Source organism: Corapipo altera, unplaced genomic scaffold (assembly GCF_003945725.1).
Source record: "Corapipo altera isolate COAL_440 unplaced genomic scaffold, ASM394572v1 61029, whole genome shotgun sequence".
Taxonomy (NCBI): domain Eukaryota; kingdom Metazoa; phylum Chordata; class Aves; order Passeriformes; family Pipridae; genus Corapipo; species Corapipo altera.
In genome coordinates, this window is record NW_020885027.1 from 324052 (window position 1) to 344050 (window position 19999).

Genomic DNA, 19999 nt, shown 5'->3' on the forward strand with positions numbered 1-19999 from the left:
TGGAACTGAAGCAGGACTGTGAAAATAAAAAATACTTATACTGCTGTCTTAAAATATAAAAAATAATAACTGACATCTAGTCCAACCTTTACAAAAGTCTCTCAATTAATGTTCTGTTGTTTTAAGCATGGAAAGTTTCAGGTTCAAGAAAATGTATTTACAGTCTGGTCTGCCTGTTGTTACATTGAGCTATAGAATGGCAACTCTATGGCTTAAATATCTTAAATATCTGACTTGAAAGAAGTATTTGATACTGTACACACACAGGATAAAAAAATAATATAGTATGTAAATGAAGGTTAGCCTTTATAACAGAAAGAGACATGAATATCTAGTGGGATTTCAGTCACTTAAGGATACATACCTAGCAATCAGGATGCTAATGAGAGTTTAGTATTCTACAAAGGAAGGGGGCCTCAAAAATGTAGTGAGCTCATCTAATTGTATGCAAACATTCCCACCAAGCATCATCCTAAAACACTTTCCAAGGCAAGCTGCTGCAGCTCACAGCATTCCACCAGTCAGGACAGATAAGGACATGAAGAAAAGGCAAAAGGATGAAGGTTTTATAGGCACATCTATCAGGAGGAAGGGGCCCAGAATGGAAGAAGATTTGGTGAGGAGAAGAGAATTGGGGTTTTTTTTACAGTTGTTTTGCTCGAGAGATCTTCACAGCAGGAAAGGCCAGGCCTGGGAAGGTTTCTGTGGGAAGATTCCATTTATTACATCTACATGTTTATTCTCTGCCTGCCCTGAAGAGTAGAATTCCTATGTAGAGATAACACTGTTCTCACACACATACTGTGAGGCCCCTGCTGGGAGAAATCTTTTGAAGTTATCTGCATGTGAAAGATGTTGATATAAAAGCACCCAGGGTACAGGCCTCTTCGTGACCTCACTTTCCATCTGCTGTGACTTTTGCAGTGTATTTTAGGGTTTTCAGCTTTGGAATAAACTTTTCCTTAATACCTTAGCTGTGGTTTGGTCCTCTGGGTACCTGCGTGCATATCAATTCATACATCGAAGCAGACAGCTGCTATTTGACAAGAGACTGAAGCAAATAAATCAGAGGTGGGGTAGTTGTTAGGCTTTTGAAAATGAGGAAGCTTTGGTTTGCCAGAAGACGGGAAACATAATTTGAATAAATGGACAATTTTTATTTCATTTAATCTAACAACATACAATAAGTGACACTGGCATAAACTAAGCAACAGTGAGTCTGCAGCTCAGGATGCATCTCAGACTCTGAGAAAGCATATGTACTGTTTTTCTTGTTACGAGAGGCAAGTATGTAGACTTTCAGGACACTAAAAGGCAAAGTGAATGGCTAGCAATGAGGAGATACTGATCTTATACAAAGATGAAGAAAATGTAATTACATGGTTACAATTGCACTGTTAATTCTAATACAATACCCTACTACATATTTAGTCCACATCTATGGGAACAGTATTTTCAGATATACACAAGGCAACTATAGAAGAGGGTTTATAAATAAAAACCTTACACCCCCTACTTAATTTATGTACAAAGTGACACTAATTGTCTTTAAGACAGCTAGTTCTTTGTCAACTACCTTGAAAACAGTTACAAAACCTATCTCTAGTATATTGTGAGGGAGTCATTTGGAAGATAAAGGTTTTGCTAAGGTCAAAAGAATAAAATAATTTGCACTTTCCTCAATAGAGGGAAAAAAGGTTTAATGTTTGGTTTCTTAAACAAACAAGGCAAATACAAAAACCAACTACTATTGCTAAGAAGAAAAACATAATATTATGTCATACCCTGAAAAAGAACCCACAGTAAGTATATCAATGAACTGGAAAAATCCTGCTCAGCTAAAAAGGTAAGCAAAACAAAAAGTCAACAAATTACCTAAAAACTGTTTTACATTTGTATCTGCTTTTGGAAATTGTCTCCCTTCTAGTTTAACGGGGAGTATGCATGACAGGAACAAATGTTATCTCATTCAAGCATATATTTCTATTAACTACATTTAATTTTTGATAACTGGAAGCACTCAGGCACTCAAAAACATCTGCCCTTCATCCCCATCCCAAGGGATCAATTTACACACATGCATGCATACATATAAATATTAGCATATCTGTTTCAAACAAAAGCTTTTGAAAAAACTCCACAAATATGTACTTGTAATTACAAATACAACAACAAATCATATTCTTGCTTTTGTAAAAACCAAAAGTTTGTCTGTCAGTGCAAATCATGCATGAAAGGAGGGTAATTTTTTCTTAAAACTACATATACTTCACATGCTGCTTCAAATGGCAAAGCTTTGCATGTCTGGCTTAGTGCCAGATGACAGCTCAACTGGATATCAATGCACATTCTGACCTCCCCCTTGCAGTGTCTCACTTCTAAATTGTTTCTACAGTAGAAAGTTTATTCAACCTTTCTCTCAAATTCTGTGGACCAACCATCATTCTGCTATTTATTCATAGCAGAACAGGTCACTTTTTCTGACAGCACAAAGACCAGACAGCAATTCCTAATGAGCAACTTGATACAAGTGGAATTTTGACTGGTTTAACCTCAGTTAATTCTGTTGTCAAAACAAATGACTGTTTTAGTGTTCAGATATTAAACTGCATCACAAAGGTCAATTTTGTGAGTACAGAAACATCTAAACAATTTTTTTCTTGCTATCATCTGAACCTGTTTATGTTTATCAACAATTTTTAAGCTTTCAAATTTAGAAACCAGGAAACCAAAATATATTTTCTTAACATTACTCTTTCTAACACCATCTAACACCAACTCCCCATTTTTGTCTGTTCAAAAAGATAAGGAGAATTTAATTTTTCCCTGAAAAATGACTTTTTATATTCTATAATTAAAAAATAAGAAAATTCAAGCATAACTTATTTGTAGGAATGCAGAATAAAGATGAATCGCTGTTTTACCATTTCTAAGGTAAATAATATGTTTATGGTATATTTAGCATGCTAGTACCAGATTGCCTCAAGCAAATGTTAGTTCATGGATTTGGTCACCACAAAGTTGATGAGGGACAGAAAATTTAACAAAATGGCCTGTTAACAGGCCATTTTGAGGGAAAAACATTGAAGTAATACTGTATCCTTAAATCTAATTCTACAAGTACACAGTTCCACAATAAGAATTACTGAATTTCTGACTACTTTTTGTTACATCCTCAGTCTAGCTCATATATAGCCTCTAGAGATGCTTAAGACCTGACCAAATCCACCCATTTTTTAAACTCGAGTTGAAAAAAACCCTACATATCATGGTGATAGTACTCCTTTCAAAAAAGGAGAAACTATAGTGGCAGCATAAATAACTAAAATTGTGAATAGCAACTGATGGTAATGTAGAGAGAAAATTAGAAAGGTAAAAGTTCAACTAGAGCTCAATCTGGCTACTGCTGTGAAAGATAACAAAAAATGTTTTTATAAATACATCAACAACAAAAGGAGGGCCAAGGAAAATCTCCTTCCTTTATTGGATGGGGGGGACACGACATGGTCACCAATAGTGAGGAAAAGGCTGAGATACTTAATGCCTTCTTTGCCTCAGTCTTTAACAGAAAAACCACTTATCCTCAGGGCAACCAGCTTCCTGAGCTGGTAGACAGTGACAGGGAGCAGAATAGACCCCCTGCAATCCAGGAGGAAGCAGTTAGTGACCTGCTGAGCCACTTAGAAACAAGTCACTGCAACATGTTGGGCCCTGGCCCAGGCCTATTGAGCCATGTTCAACATTGCTCAGTACCCTCCAGAGGAAAAGAAGGTCTCCAAATCTGAGTATGAGATGACAACAGGCCCTGCAGCTGCTCCAACCACCGTGACAGACACTGTGGCAGCTTAAACCCCAGAGAGAGGCACTGCCACCGAAACAGAGAATCAACATGAGATGGTGTCAATTGCCCCTGTACAGAAGCAGAAGAAATGTACAAAAAGGTCACCCAGTAAAAAACCTGCAGCAAAGACAGTCAAGGAGGACAAGGAGGTCAGAGAAGGTAGAGAGGATGAAGAAGCAGGGCCAGAAGCAGAATGAAGAATGCAGTCGAGTTTGGGTTTTTTGTTTTACAAAATTTTTTACTTGATATCAGAAACAGCTCTTGATTTTTTCGAGTACTTCAGGAAAAGTGGATGAATTAGATGGGCTCTTCCTTCTGAAATAGAATGAGTCCAAACAATTTTTCACACACTAGGAAAACATCACCAAACTTTCAAGTTCAGGTATGGACTTGTGTGTGTGTATACGTATATGCGTATGGCAAGAACTTCCTTTACAACACTATATATTCGAGGATGCTGCAGCAAGAGTAACTTTAGTTTTCAGTATGATTTTCTTGATATTGCTTAAAACACAACTACTCTAAAAAAAAGAGCTTAATTGACTTCCTCAGACTATCACATTTGTAGCCTTGCCTGCCAAATAATGTTAAATTCCCAGTTGGTTGGCATATTCAGATAATATTGGCAGTGCAATGCTACCAGTCTTCCACTTGCATTAAGAGACTTTTGGAGCAAAACCTGTACAGTTAAAACTCTCCAGACATTTAATAAGAAATAAATTGTAAAATAAAACAAGTTTGCAATTTAGGTATATGTAATTATTAAAAATCTATGCTAGTAGACGAGACTTCAAAAAATCTACACCAACTTTGGCAGCTTTGTTGTCTATGAATAGACCCAATTTTTGCAGGCAAAATCAAATGGAGATCTGGTGTCCTAGTTAGAACAGCTGGGACCGATTCATCACTGGATGGGTGTAGCCCAAAACTGTGTATTCTATAGCCCTCCATGCCATTTCCCAGAAACTGTTGTCAGTAGAGGACTGCGAGGTGTCCCCCCCCCATGCTCCTGTCCTCATGCCCTTTTGTGGAATTCCCTGACTGAGCACCCTCACACCCTTTTATGGAATTCCCCACTCTGAGGGAAGGACTGAACATCCTTTTATGGAATTCCCCGCTCTGAGGGAGGGACTAATCATTCCTGCCTGAGCTGGAGAATATATAAACCTGGAGTTTCAGAACCTTTCCACCTCTCGTGGGATCCAGAGGAGGACTGCAGCTCGCCGCTCTCAGCCAGACTGCAGCTCACCGCTCTCAGCCGGACTGAGACCACCACCCTCAACTGAACTGCAATCACCACTTTGACTGGACTGCAGCAGCTCTCCCACCAGCAGGTTTTTTTTCCACTCTCCCTTTGTTTTGGACTTGAGGGGGGGGCAGGGAGTACCGTTTTGTTTGTGCCCTGGGGTGCTGGGTTGTACATTTGGGCTTTGTGGGTTAGGGCCGGTTGCTTGTCCATGTGGTCGTACTTATTGTATTATTTTATTAAATTGTTATTCTGATTTGTAATCTCTCTTTTGAGTTGGGTTGGTTTCCCCTGCTGGTTAACATTTAAACCAGCACATCTGGGATAGGAATAAATACACATTTGTTGGTACAGCCCTTGAGCTTGTACCTCCTCTTTGAAAATAGAGCTCTACAGCACAGCACCCTTAAATATGTAAAAAAAATTGCCTTAAGCCCAGCTTTCTATAGAAATTCTTAAAGATATTCACACTTAATTTCTCCCATTAGCTTTTGAAATATAGCAGTGGACTGTCTTCCTTACAAAGAATACTTTTATGAATCCCTTCGGTACTGTCAGCATCAATAAACTAAACTCATTCCTCAGTCAACCTTCTGTGTAAAATCATGTGTGGGCACAGACTTAGAGAACTGAAACACTTTTGGCTATTTATACATATCATAAGTGTTGACCACATTAAAATATTTATAATATTTACATAAAATATGAAGAAAATAATTTATAAAAACATAAAATAACTACTTACTGTGATACTGCCTTGTGGAAAAGGAGCTCAACGATGTCATGCAGAACTTAAAAATTAGTATTAACCATTTTTAGTGTTTATTGTAATCTACTTTGTTGCCATTTAGCTTACTAGAAAAGCATTTTTATAAACTCTATAAACTACTATGTTATCAAACAAACCCATGGAAAAAAGAAATGCCACATGCAGCACTGTCAAGTCTTTCTCTCAAAGCAGTTTATTGTTAAAGGTAGTAGCTTTAATCAAAGCAAGTATCAATATTACACGACCCTTGCTTTGTCTCTCAGTCTCTGGGAAAAGACTAACTTGTTTCCAAAATTTCTTAAGAGGAATGCAGTCATTCTTAAACCCCTTTTCATCTACTTTATCTTGTTCATCTTGTACATTGCTTCATTAGATAGATGTGGTTTAACACAACACATTAACTTAAATAGGAATATTAATAAGGAGTGAGCACAATTGTGCATTTACAGTATGCTAGTTACTTTGCACTAGCTTCCTAGTCATGGTGCAGTTCACTACAATGCTCTTGCATTCACTTTGGGGAAACAAAACCAAAAATACATTAGCAGTGCTCCATAAGCATTTAGGAAAAAATGCCAGGTAAGCAATTAGAAAAGACCTCATAGCACGTCAAATTCATACTGAACTTTGCAGTACCCCCCCCCCCAGGAGCCAGTCATATAAAATATTATTCAAATCAAATGAACAATGGTTCAGTTGAGTACACTAAATCAGAAGTAATTAAAGTATAGGTGCAATTTGTTTTTTTAAATGTTTACTAACTTGAAGCACTGATGCTTTATGGTTCTGTTAACAGGCAATGCTGGCAGCATTAATGCGGGTTGAAATATTGTTGGTAACAATAATTCAGATTAAACTGGTTTGATTGCCATCCAAATAGTAAACGTAATGATTTATCAACAGTTTTGCATCCTGTGAAAACTTCACATTGCTTTCAGCAGGAACACCATACCCAAATAAACCATTATTTTTTAATACCTCAAAATATAAACTGTGTTAGCACTCCAGAAACAGAGCTCCTATGTTGACAAGGATGCCAGGATTTATTTTTCTGATATACACTACCTTGTGAGGCAGTGAAGATCCTGACACTATAGCTGTGCTAAGTCACTGACAAATTTATCAATTCTAGATTACTCAATAGCCTTCCCAGAAAGAAGAATTTAAAAATTATTAAAAAAAATAACCCTGAACTAATGTCTCCATTTGACATCCATGACCCTAAACTTTCTCATGATTGGAGTTACCAGGAGCCTTGTGACAACTTTTTCTGCATGGGCAAATAAAGCAAAATAGGTTTCAGCAACTCCAAAAAAGCAACAGACCAAACTTTTTTTTAACCATCATTACTGATCAGTTACTGACGTAATTGCCAATTTCTGTCTTTGGTGGAGGGAGAAAAAGGATTAGAGGCAATATAACTGCCCTTTTCTGAATCTTGTTAACTGTGGAAGGAATATTTGATTAAAAGGACATACTATTATTCTTAATACCTAAATGGACAAATTCAAATGCTTTACTATATGTGCAAGAGCCAGTAACAACTGATCAAGAGCAATCATGGACAATAAGTATTGTCGACTACTTCCATTGTTATTTAATCCAAACAATTGCAGGCACTAATTTTACAATGTTTTAACAAATGTAAACTACTTCTAGCCCCTCCATAAAGTTCATTGGATGGTTAGCTAAATGAAACAAGAAATATTTTTATGGGCTTGTGTTTTTTACAACCCAAATTCTACATGCTTTTACTGGTACACTTAGAAGACAACTTGTGACTATTCCTCTTTGTCAGATTTTCTCTGCCTACTTGTGTGGTCAATAAGGCAGGATTGCATTGTAAATCACAATCTGGCCAATTCCAAATGTGAATAATAGATCGAGCCAGCAGAAAATCAATTAAGAAATATTTACTATAGTTAAAAGATGACCCAACACCCCTCTCACACTGAGTAATGGCATAACATGTAATAATTGCCATCTGCTGTTTTATTGGGGGATTAAGGAGACAGCAAGAATTTTTACTTTCCCATTGTTATTTGTACTACAATAAAAAATTCTGTTTTCATCTTTATTAATTTTTTAAGAAAAATGTCAAAGTAAGAGGAACAACTTATAAATTACCAACAACCACTAACAATGACATAAGAACAAAATGATAAAAATAAATAATCTAAATTTGGCTTTTGTTCATGTTTTTGTTTTTAAATGCAGTACAGCTGAGTCTTCTCAGTTGGCCTTCAAAGATACCTTCTGGGTAAACTGTGTAGTGGGCAAAAACTAATACAGGGACAAACACACACACAGTTCCCCACATATGAGATAAGGGCACAGAAATTCAGTAGCTTAAAATGGAAAATCATTCATGACCAACTACAGCTATATAGATATTCACAAGTATCTTTAAACATATTATATATTATCCTGCCAATTTCAGACATAAGATCTTAGAAGAACATGAACTCATACTTCCTAGCGGTTTCTACTTCATGCAGCATCAACTTTTCATACTGGAAGAAACCAAATTTTTTTGGTGAGCATTATTAGGTTAATTAAATAAAGCTAGAAGTCACTGATGTGTAAATAAACTGGAATACACATTATCTCCACTATTAATTTAACATATACTTGGAATGAAAGAAAAGCAGACATTTTCTGCTACATTTTTGATTTGTGCTGAAAACAGTGTTGATAACATTGAGATGTTTTTGTTATTGCTGAGCAGAGCTTGCACAGAGCCAAGGCCTTTTCTGCTTTTCATACCATCCCTCCAGCAAGGAGGCTGGGGGTTCAGAAAAGACTGGAGGAGACACAACTGGGACAGCTGACTCCAACCAATCAAAGGGATATTCCAGACCATATAATGTGATGCTCAGTATATAAAGGTGGGGGAAGAAGGAGGAAGGGGGAACATTCAGAGTGATGGCATTTGTCTTCCCAAGTGACCATTAGGTGTGATGGAGCCCTGCTTCCATGGAGATGGCTGAACATCTACCTGCCCATGGGAAGGAGTGAATGAATTCCTTGTTTTGCTTTGCTTGTGTGCACAGTTTTAGTTTTCCCTATGAAATTGTCTTCATCTCAACCCATGTGTTTTCTCACTTTTACCCTTCTGATTCTCTCCCAGTTCCACTGGTGGGGGAGTGAGCAAGGGGCTGCGTGGGGTTGAGTTGCTGGCTGGGGTTAAACCACAGCAATACTAAACATTAAAAAAACTATTTAAAGTAAATTCTGTAAGAATTGGCTCATAAAACTGACTAGATAAGTTAATTAGGTTGCAGTGAAGAAAAACCTTTGTAAAGAGGGCATTAGCCCAACTGAAGTGCATCTACGACAAAGCACACAGCATGGGCAGCAAACAGAAGGAGATGGAAGCCATGGTGTAGCTGAAAAACTATGATATAGTTGCAATGACAGAAACATGATGGGATGAATCACACAACTGGAAGGCTGCAATGGATAGTTATAAACTCTTCAGAAGGGATAGGCAAGGAAGGAGAGGCGGTGGGGTAACCCTGTATGTTAGGGAGTGCTTTGACTGTCTAGAGCTTGCTGGTGGTGATGAACGGGTCAAGTGTTTATGGGTAAGAATCAAGGGGAAGACCAATAATGCAGATATCCTGGTGGGCGTCTGTTACAGACCACCCAACCAGAATGAGGAGGCAGATGGAATACTGTATAAGCAGTTGGGAGAAGTCTCACAATCTCGGGCCCTTGTTCTCGTGGGGGCCTTCAACTTACCAGATGTCAGCTGGAAATACAACACAGCAGAGAGTAAACACTCCAACAGGTTCCAGGAGTGAGTGGAAGAGAACTTCCTGACACAGATGGTGAGTGAGCCAAACAGGGAAGGTGCCCTGTTGGACCTGCTGTTTGTGAACAAAGGACTGGTGGGTGATGTGATGGTTGGAGGCAGTCTTGGGCACAGAGATCATTAAATGATAGTCTTCAATTCTGAGAGAAGTAAGGAGGGGTGTCAGCAGAACTGCTCCTTTGGATTTCTGGAGGGCGGACTTTGGCCTATTTAGGAGACTGGTTGAGACAGCCCCTTGGGCAGCAGTCTTGAAGGGCAAAGGAGTCCAGGAAGGCTGGACATGCTTTAAGAGGGACATCTTAAAGATACAGGAACAGACAGTCCCCATGTGCTGAGAGATGAGCCGGTGGGGAAGAAGACCGGCCTGGTTGAACAGAGAGCTTTGGCTGGAACTCAGGGAGAAAAAAGAGAGTTTATCACCTCTGGAAAAAGGGGCAGGCAACTTAGGAGGACTACAAGGATGTTGTGAGGTCATGAAGGGAGAACATTAGAAGTGCAAAAGCCCAGCTAAAACTTAATCTGGCCACTACTGTAAAAGACAACAAAAAGAGTTTCTACAAATGCATCAGAAACAAAAGGAGGCCCAAGGAGAATCTCCATCCTTTGTTGTAGGGGGGGGAACACAGTAACAAAAGATGAGGAAAAGGTTGAGGTACTTTATGCCTTCTTTGCCTCAGTCTTAAATAGCAAGACCAGTTGTCCTCAAGGTACCCAGCCCCCTGAGCTGGAAGACATAGGGAGGGAGCAAAATGATGCCCCCATAATCCAGGAGGGAATGGTCAGTGACCTGCTATGCCACTTAGACACCCACAAGTCCATGGAACCAGATGGGATCCACTCAAGGGTACTGAGGGAGCTGGCAGAAGAGCTCACCAAGACACTTTCAATCATTTAGTCAATCATTCAGTCCTGGTCAACCAGGGAGGTCCCAGGTGACTGGAAATTGGCAAATGTGATGTTCATCTATTAGAAGGTTTGGAAGGAGGATCCAAGGAAGTACAGGCCTGTCACCCTGACCTCAGTGCTGGGGAAGATCATGGAGCTGATCATCTGGAGTGCCATCACACAGTATGTGCAGAACAACCGTGGAATGAGGCCCAGCAAGCATGGGTTTATAAAAGGCAGGTCCTGCTTGACCAACCCGATCTCTTTCTATGACAAGGTGACCCACCTAGTGGATGAGGGAAAGGCTGTGGATGTTGTCTACCTGGACTTCAATAAAGCCTTTGACACCATTTCCCATAGCAGTCTCCTGGAGAAATTGTCTGCTCGTGTTGTGGATGGGTGTACTCTCAACTGGCTTAAAAACTCACTGGATCGCTATTCACAGAGAGTGGTGGTAAACTGTGCTACATCCAGCTGGTGGCCGATCACGAGTGGTGTTCCCCATGGCTCAGTATTGGGGCCAGCCCTGTTGAATATCTTCATTGATGGGTCCTGCACTTGGGTCACAACAACCCAGCTGGAAAGCTGCTTAGCAGAAAAAGACCTGAGGGTGCTGTTTGACACCAGTTGAACATGAGACAGCAGTGTGCCCAGGTGGCCAAGAAGGACAATGGCATCCTGCCAATAGCATGGTCAGCAGGACCAAGGAAATGATTGTCCCCCTGTGTTGGGCACTGTTAAGGCCGCACCTCGAATCCTGGGTTCAGTTTTGGGCTCCTCACTACAATAAAGACATTGAGGTGCTGAAGCATGTCCAGAGAAGGTAACAGAGCTGGTGAAGGGTCTGGAGCGCAAGTCTGATGAGGAGCAGCTGAGGGAGCTTGGGGGGCTGTTTAGCCTGGAGAAAAGGAGGTTGAGGGGTAACCTTATCCCCCTCTACAACTACCTGAAAGGGGATTGTAGCCAGGTGGGCATCAGCCTCCTCCCCTAGGTAACAAGTGACAGGATGAGAGGAAACGGCCTCAAGTTTCACCAAGGGAGGTTTAGATTCGATATTAGCTAAAATTTCTTCATGGAAAGAGTTGTCAGGCATTGAAACAGACTGGTCAGGGAAGTGATAGAGTCACCATCCCTGGAAGTGTCCCAAAAACATGTGGATATGGCATTTGAGGACACGGTTTAGTGGTGAACATGGTGATGGTGCTGGGTTGCCAGTTAGACTTTATGATCTTAGAGGTCTTTTCTAATCTTAACAATTCTGTGATTCTATGAAATCAAGTTAAATACGCAAAGAATTATTGTTTGAAAGAAATGTTATTTATACTAGAAAATCACTGTCTGTTAAGCATGAAAAACCTCTGTATATTAAGACTTCAGGACAGAAATTAGCCACCAGAGGGACCCATATAATCTGGTATAAAGGACAGTACAAAGACAAATTGCAGATATGCAAATGAGAGTTTAAGTAATTGCCTATATATAGAAACCTTTATTGTAAATTATTTATAATCTATGAAATAAACCAGCCTTCCTCATTACTTCCATTCATATTCATTCTTATTTTTACAGATATAAATAAAAGTAAGTAAATTGCTATAAAGTACTATAACTATAGCTAGAATATACTGAAATAATGTAAAATACTTTGTTATACATTATCCTTTTAGTTTTTTTTGATCTCAGAATTCAGTATTTCAGAATGCAGCCCACCAGCTAATTCAGTATACTAGCCCACAAATAACACATAAGGGACAAGGCCTATATAGTCCTGGGGATTTTTAAAGTATTTCCTTCAAATAGACTGGAATCTTAAGAAACAGTGACAACCGTAAGACATTCTTTGTACATTTGTCCTGTATGCTAAGTCCGTATCATTTTTATATGCTGAATACCTAGATTTATCCGAAAAGCCATTTCCTTCTCTGCTCTCATTAGTAAATTCACACCACAGATAAACTTCTAATATTTGCGCATGAATTAAAGACATTTCTATTCAGAACAGTTCTCAATAGCAGAAAAGTATTTTTCCCTCTCACACTGGATATTTTCATTTCATTCTTAGAAGACTGATACCTCACTTTGCCTTCCAAATCTTTGTAATTGTCAAAGCTATATGATTTTAAATAATCGATATAACAGAAGCAGTAACAATCATTAAGATCACTAGCAGTCTGTTTCTAGTCTCCTATTTTTGACACTTCAGAATTTGTTGCTGAATTTGTCTATGCTTTCCTCTGCACCAACTGGTTTACAAAGTTGATATCAATACAATAATTTCACTTCGTAAAAGAAAATTCAAGGTACATACATTTCCACACTAAAAATATAATCTTTCCTTAAAATATTTTGCTGTTAAAATAGTTGCACATTTGAAGAAATTAAATTTACTATAGCAAAAATTTTTATTTGACCCCATGAAATACAATTAGGATTTGAAGAACTCTGTAAAGCAGCAAATAAGTACACAGTGTGTATAACTTCTACCACTAAATTAGAAAGTGTGATTTTTCTTATAATTACCATGTTGTCTAGCAAAAAACCCACACTAATTATGCGGATGACCTGAAGTGCACAGTACTCTAGGATACATTAACAAGGGTCTTTGTAACCCAGGGAGTCAGGATCCTAGATGCAACATGGAGATCCTTAGCCATGACATCTCGGCAATAGCTAATCAAAGAAGTCCGAACACTGAATTTTCGTCTTTACCCTGACTTCAGATCAACTGAACTCGAACCCCTGAAATTCATACTTTTTCTTTCTTACTCTTTATTGAAAAACTGTAAAATATACGAGAAACATTTGAAAATTATGGGCATTAAGGGAAACAATCTACATGAATTTTGACGAGGACAAGTGCAAGGTCCTGCACCTGGGTGGGTGCAATCCCAAGAACAAGTACAGGTTGGATGGAGAATGGATTGAGAGCAGTCCTGGGGAGAAGGACTTGGGGGTGTTGCTTGAGGAAAAGCTTGACATGACCCAGCAATGTGCACTCGCAGCCCAGAAACCAACTGTGTCCTGGGCTGCTGCACTGAAAGCAGTGTGGCCAGCAGGTCAAGAGAGGGGGAACTAAATGATCTTTAAGGTCCTTTCTAACTCAAGCCATTTTAAGGATTCTATGAAATTGTGTTGTTAAAATTGCATTAATCATTTAATATCAAAGCTAATTTTAAGAATTTGAAATTGTAAGTACATTACCACTGTAAAACATTAACAAATAGGTTTTGACCTTTTATTAGGAGTGGAAATCTACATTTTTTATATTAACATTTCCTACACACTTATTTTTTCTCTCTCTCCGTGGGGGTCGGGCCCCCCCTCCGGAAGCCCGCGCGGCTCCGCCCCCCCGTCGGGCCCCCGGGCCCGCGGGGGGCCGCCCTGCCCCCAGGCCCCTCACCCCCAGCGGGGAATGGGGAGAGGGAGCTTCGACGGTGTGGCTTTGTGCCCTCGTGAGAAAGGAGAGAGAGGAGAGTGGAAGCCTCGGAGCACACAGAGGTTTGCCGGTCTAGTTTGGGGGGGGGGGGGGGGGCGGGGGAGGGAAAGGGTACCGGGTGGGCTGTGGGTGTCCTCGGACTGGAGGCTGGGCAGGTAAGCAGTGCGTGGGAAGATATGTGGTAACACGGTGGGGGGAGGATAAGGTCAGGGTGGATAATGGTTTCCTCTGGGGGTTGAGGATCTCGGCCGGGCTCGGACCTGGAGAGGTACTCGAGCCCTGGGTGGGTACAGTGGCCAGAACAGTTTTGTTCATTTGTTTGTTTTTGGCTCACCTGTGGCTACTGCCCAGGTTCGATATGTTCTGGATATATTTGTTACATCCTGAAAGGGTGGTCAGGACAAAGGGTGTTTCCCTGGGTGTTTCCCTGGATGTTTCCCTGGGATTGAATATAGACAGGTGGCAGAAAAGTAGGAAGTGTAAGACTTGCCCTAATCTTTTTAATAATAGGAGCATAGCCTGTGTAATCCTGTGCGGTTGTGAGCTATGCTGGCGATGGTACATGCCTTCGGTAGGGTCACCCATGCCAGACAGGTCAAAACCGTAGGGCCAGATACAATACATTCTTGGGCAGGATGATCTCGTTAGCCTTCTGGCAATCATCCTAGGAGAAGGTCAACTCTAATCCCAAACCTGGGCAGATGGAGCTCAATTAGCCCTGTAAGGCCATCCATCTAAGAGAAGGTTACTCTAATTAAACCTACGTCCTGAGGACCTCGCTGCCACCGTCCAAACTCGCTCGGCCCTGGCAGATGAACCTTAGGATTAAAGGGTGGGTTCAGTTCCGTGCATACTGCATCTCACCTAAAAAATACATTGTGCAGGCTTGAAGGCTTTACCCACATGCAAAAAGCGCTGTAGCGACAGGCGAGGGTCGAAACGGAAGGTGAAAGGTGCACTGGAAGCCGCAGACCCAACCCCGCATGCAGGCAGTTCAGGATATTGGTCATTTGAGACTGACCGGAGATGACAGTCTCTTGGGGCAGCACCCTGAATGACCAAGTAGCCTTTTCAAGGACAGCACTACTGGCTCCACTCGGAGAGGAGCCTAGAAAAGGTGACCTAAACAAAGCTCATCTCCACCTTCACCCGGTTGGTTAACCTCAGGTCAACGGGTATCTTCTTCCAATGCGGTCACACAAAGATCAAAAGACAAAGGCATACACCTGCCTCCAAAGGTGTACCTAAATTAACTCTAGCATGTTGGAACATCAGAACCATGCTCGATTCTGCAGATAGCAGACGTCCTGAGCGTCGGTCTGCCCTAATTGCCCATGAACTGGCTCATCTCAACATCGACATTGCTGCTCTCAGTGAAGTTCGCCTTCATGAGGAAGGCAACCTCAGAGAACATGGTGCCAGTTACACACTCTTCTGGTCAGGTAAACCCAGAAGAGAAAAACATCTCTCAGGAGTTGGCTTCATGATCAAAAACTCTATTATTCCAAAACTTGAAAATCTGCCGACAGGTCACTCTGACCGCATTATCTCCCTGCACCTTCCACTCCACAACAAACAACGCATTGTCATCTTTAGTATATATGCCCCAACTCTCCAAGCTGACCCTGCTGAAAAAGATAAATTCTACACTGACCTGCGCCGCCTTACCCAAAAGGTCCCTGCAGATGATAAGATCATTATCCTTGGTGATTTCAACGCCAGAGTAGGAAAGAATTTTGAAGCGTGGAAAGGAATATTAGGCAAGCATGGTGTTGGAAGCTGCAACGATAATGGTCGACTTCTGCTCGAATTCTGTGCGGAGCAACAGTTCACCATCACTAATACTATCTTTCAGCAGAAAGATAGTCTGAAGTCATCGTGGATGCACCCCAGATCTAAGCATTGGCACCTCATCAATTATGTCCTGGTGCGGTGGAGAGATGTTCGCAATGTCCACCATACCCGCGTGATGCCCAGTGCAGAATGCCAAACAGACCATCGGCTTGTGCGCTGTAAACTCAACTTCAATCTCAAATTCAAACCTAAAAGGGGCAATATCCCAAGGAGGAGACTCCAAGTTAATCTCCAATCAGCCACAGTAAGAGACAGATTCCAGGCAAACCTTCAAACTAGGCTTTTAAACCATTCCACAGTTTCTGCAGATTCCTCTCCTGAAACAATTTGGCACCATATTAAAAACAGCATCCTGCAATCCTCCAAAGAATCCTTAGGGTTCTCCCTCAAGAAGAACAAGGACCAGTTTGACGAAAACAATCAAGAAATCCAGGATTTGTTGAGGAAGAAGAGAACCGCCCACCAAGCACACCTTGCACTGCCATCCTGTCATGCAAGAAAAACAGCCTTTTCTCTCGCATGCAGGAAGCTCCAACAGAAACTCCGTGACATCCAGAACAAGTGGTGGATCGGTTTAGCTGAAAAAACTCAATTATGCGCAGATACAGGTGATCACAAAGGTTTCTATGAGGCCTAGAAAACAGCATACGGGCCTACATACCAGGTCCAAAGCCCTCTACTCAGCGCTGATGGTCAAACACTTCTAACAGATAAAACCTCCATTCTGAATCGATGGTCTGAACACTTTCAGACTCTTTTCAGTACTAGTTGTGTAGTCCAAGACTCAGCAATTCAGTCCATCACACAACAACCAGTGAAGTATGAATTGGATACTGCCCCCACTTTAGGAGAAACCCTCAAGGCCATACAGCAGGTGAAAATCGGCAAGGCAGCTGGGGTTGATGGAATTCCACCCGAAGTCTGGAAACATGGGGGCCTTGCACTCCATCCTAAATTTCACGAGTTTGTGGTGCCCTGTTGGGAGCTCGGCGAACTACCATCAGACCTTCGTGATGCAGTCATCATCACTTTGTATAAGAAGAAAGGAATTAAATCAGACTGTTCAAACTACCATGGTATTATTCTGCTCTCCATTGCTGGCAAAATCCTGGCAAGAATACTCTTGAACAGACTAATACCCACTATAGCAGAAGGAATCCTACCTGAAAGTCAGTGTGGTTTCAGAGCCAACAGGAGTACCACAGACCTGGTGTTTGTTCTCAGACAACTGCAAGAGAAGTGTAGGGAACAGAACAAAGGTCTTCATGTAACCTTTGTCGACCTCACCAAGGCTTTTGATACTGTGAGCAGAAAAGGTCTGTGGCAGATTTTGGAACGTTTAGGTTGTCCCCCCAAGTTCCTTAAAATGATCATTTTACTCCATGAGGATCAGCACAGCCAAGTCAGATAAGGCAATGCACTTTCTGAGCCCTTTAAAATTAAGAATGGTGTGAAACAAGGCTGCATTCTCGCTCCTACCCTATTCACAGTCTTCTTCAGCATGATACTCCAAAGGGCCACGGCAGACCTCGATGATCAGGACGGTATCTACATTCGATATCGTACTGATGGAAGTCTATTCAATCTAAGGTGACTGAAGGCCCACACCAAGACCTTAAACCATCTTGTCCGGGAGCTGCTTTATGCTGATGACGCCGCCCTTGTCGCCCACACAGAAGCAGTTCAGCAGCGTTTAACATCCTGCTTTGCAGATGCTGCTGAGCTCTTTGGGCTTGAAGTCAGCTTAAAGAAGACAGAGGTCCTCCATCAACCTGCACCTCAGGAAGTCCCCCATCATCCCCACATCACCATTGGCCAATCAGAGCTCAAATCAGTCCAGTAGTTTAATTACCTAGGTAGCCTCATCTCCTCAGATGGTAAGATTGACAGAGAGATAGACAACAGGTTAGTAAAGGCATATAGTGCTTTTGGAAAACTCCACAAAAGAGTATGGTGTAATAAACACTTGAAGAAAAGTACCAAGATCAGTGTTTACAGAGCCATTGTGCTGTCTACTCTCTTGTATGGTTCCGAATCATGGGTCATCTACCACCACCACCTGCGTCTCCTAGAACGCTTCCATCAACGCTGTCTCCGCACAATCCTAAACATCCACTGGTCAGATTATGTGACCAATACATCTGTTCTAGAGCAAGCAGCAGTCACAAGTATAGAGGCCATGTTGATGAGAACACAGTTGCGATGGGCAGGGAACGTCTCCAGGATGAAGGACCACCGCCTCCCTAAGATCATGCTTTATGGCGAACTCGCCACTGGCTGCCGCATGAGAGGAACCCCGAAGAAAAGATACAAGGACTCCCTGAAACAACATCTCAGCCTTGGCCATATTGATCACCATAACTGGTCTACTCTGACCTCCAATCGGGAGGCCTGGAGACACACCATCTATAACGCAACTGTCTCCTTTGAGAACACACGCAGGATCACTCTCGAGGAGAAAAGGCAACGCAGAAAGAACCGTGTCTTGCAAAATACACCATCTAAGGAGTCTTTCTGTTGTGCCTTCTGCAATCAGATATGTCTGTCACGTCTTGGCCTCATAAACCACCAGCATGCCTGTAACAAATGTGGATAGAGCCTTCCCAAATCTTTGGTCGCGAAGCCTAGCCATGATTTTTTCTCTCTTACCAGGTCTTTCCTTGCCAGTTCCTTTTGACTCAGCAAATTTCTGTATTAAACTCTTAACCGTAGTATTTGTCATGTTATCAATAAACTCTTCATGCACCTGCAAAGAAAAAAAAAGAAAGACAACACACCACACAAAAGGAATTTTAAAACCAGTAATTGAAAGAATGTAATTAACTTTAAAAAGTGGTTTTCTCTAGAGTTAGAGTTCAAAATACTTGCCTCTAAAATATATTACAGAGCTTCCAAAAATCTACAGGTATTAACTTCTTTGCTTTAGTGTGTAAGATGCAAATGTGTGTAAGATACAGATACAAATGAGGAATGAAAGAATACAGTTTGATGATGGGTCTAAGATTTACTTCCATTTCTTCTATCTAAACCAATTTTTTAGTCCAGAATTTTCTGAATTTGTCAGCAACGTCCCACCACAATGTCAGGAAGACAAGCACTCTCTTAAACCAGCGCCACTTAAGAGTGTAAACTATTACCCCCGTGTTCTCACAATTCCCACCCACTTGAGTAAAAATATTACTGTTGTAATGTATTTTAGTCTGACAAATGAACAACCACATGTTGTTAATAAGGTTTTCCAACAAGGCAGTATGTATATGCTTTAGAAATAAATAGCACGACCTTTCTGACCACCATTCATTAGCAGAAAACCTCAAAACCGAGGAAAACAGTGACTGAAATTAAGAATATACAAATAAAACTACATTTCAGAACATAAATTAAGGACTACTTATAAGGATTATTAATTAAACTGTAGTGGTTTGGACCTTGTTTTCCCCCAGAGGCTAAGAAAGTGGTAACCCCCGAGGGGTGGAAACCCCTGGAAGTTTTGAAATTCTGTCCAATGGGTGCTCCTGCAGAAATGTAAACATATCACAAGCACCGGAAGAGATGAGTTGTAGTTTGGGTAGTAGAAGAAGTAGCCATGTTGTAGGAGCCATGAGGAAAGGGGCCGGGAGTCCCTCGGGGCCTCTGGGGCCCCCCAGCCCCAGTTGGGGCTACAGAGACTTGGAACAGTGTTAAGCTGGACTATGTGTCTGTAGCTGTGAGCTGGGAGATGTTTTCTCCAAACTGGGCAGCGGCCGGAGAAGAGCAGCAGCCGGCACTGACCGGAGAAGCGGTGGCAGAGAACCAGAAGAGATAAGACGGAGCAACAGAGACATGCAGCACAAGAGAGAGAGAGAGAGAAGAGTTGAGAAGCTCAGAGCGTCCTGGGAAGCTGGACCGGGACAGAGAAGAATGCAGAGGGGGTGACCTTGGTTCCCCCCTCGCACTGTTGCCAAGGTGGCAGCCTGAGGCAGGGCGCAGAGGCCCTGCAAGGAGCTTGAATCTCCTGGAGATACCAGACCGTCACGAAGACCCCCTGCATCTCGTGATATGACATGGTGGAACGACCTTGTCTGGGGTAACGAAGTCCACGGAAGACCCCTCGGTTGGTTGGCGACGGGGCCGAGGGAGCTTGGATACCTCCCTCGTGAGTGCTGGCAGAG

The 19999-nt window shown here is 41.6% G+C and overlaps 1 protein-coding gene across 1 annotated transcript in view; it reads right to left on the reverse strand.

The window, feature by feature from the left end:
* LOC113959226 (F-BAR domain only protein 2-like) overlaps positions 1–19999 on the reverse strand; it is a 164650-nt gene that overhangs the window by 96582 nt on the left and 48069 nt on the right. Inside the window, exon 8 of the mRNA XM_027668095.1 lies at positions 18498–18594. Within this exon, the coding sequence (XP_027523896.1) occupies positions 18498–18594 (97 nt within the window). The remainder of the gene's footprint in view (positions 1–18497; positions 18595–19999) is intronic.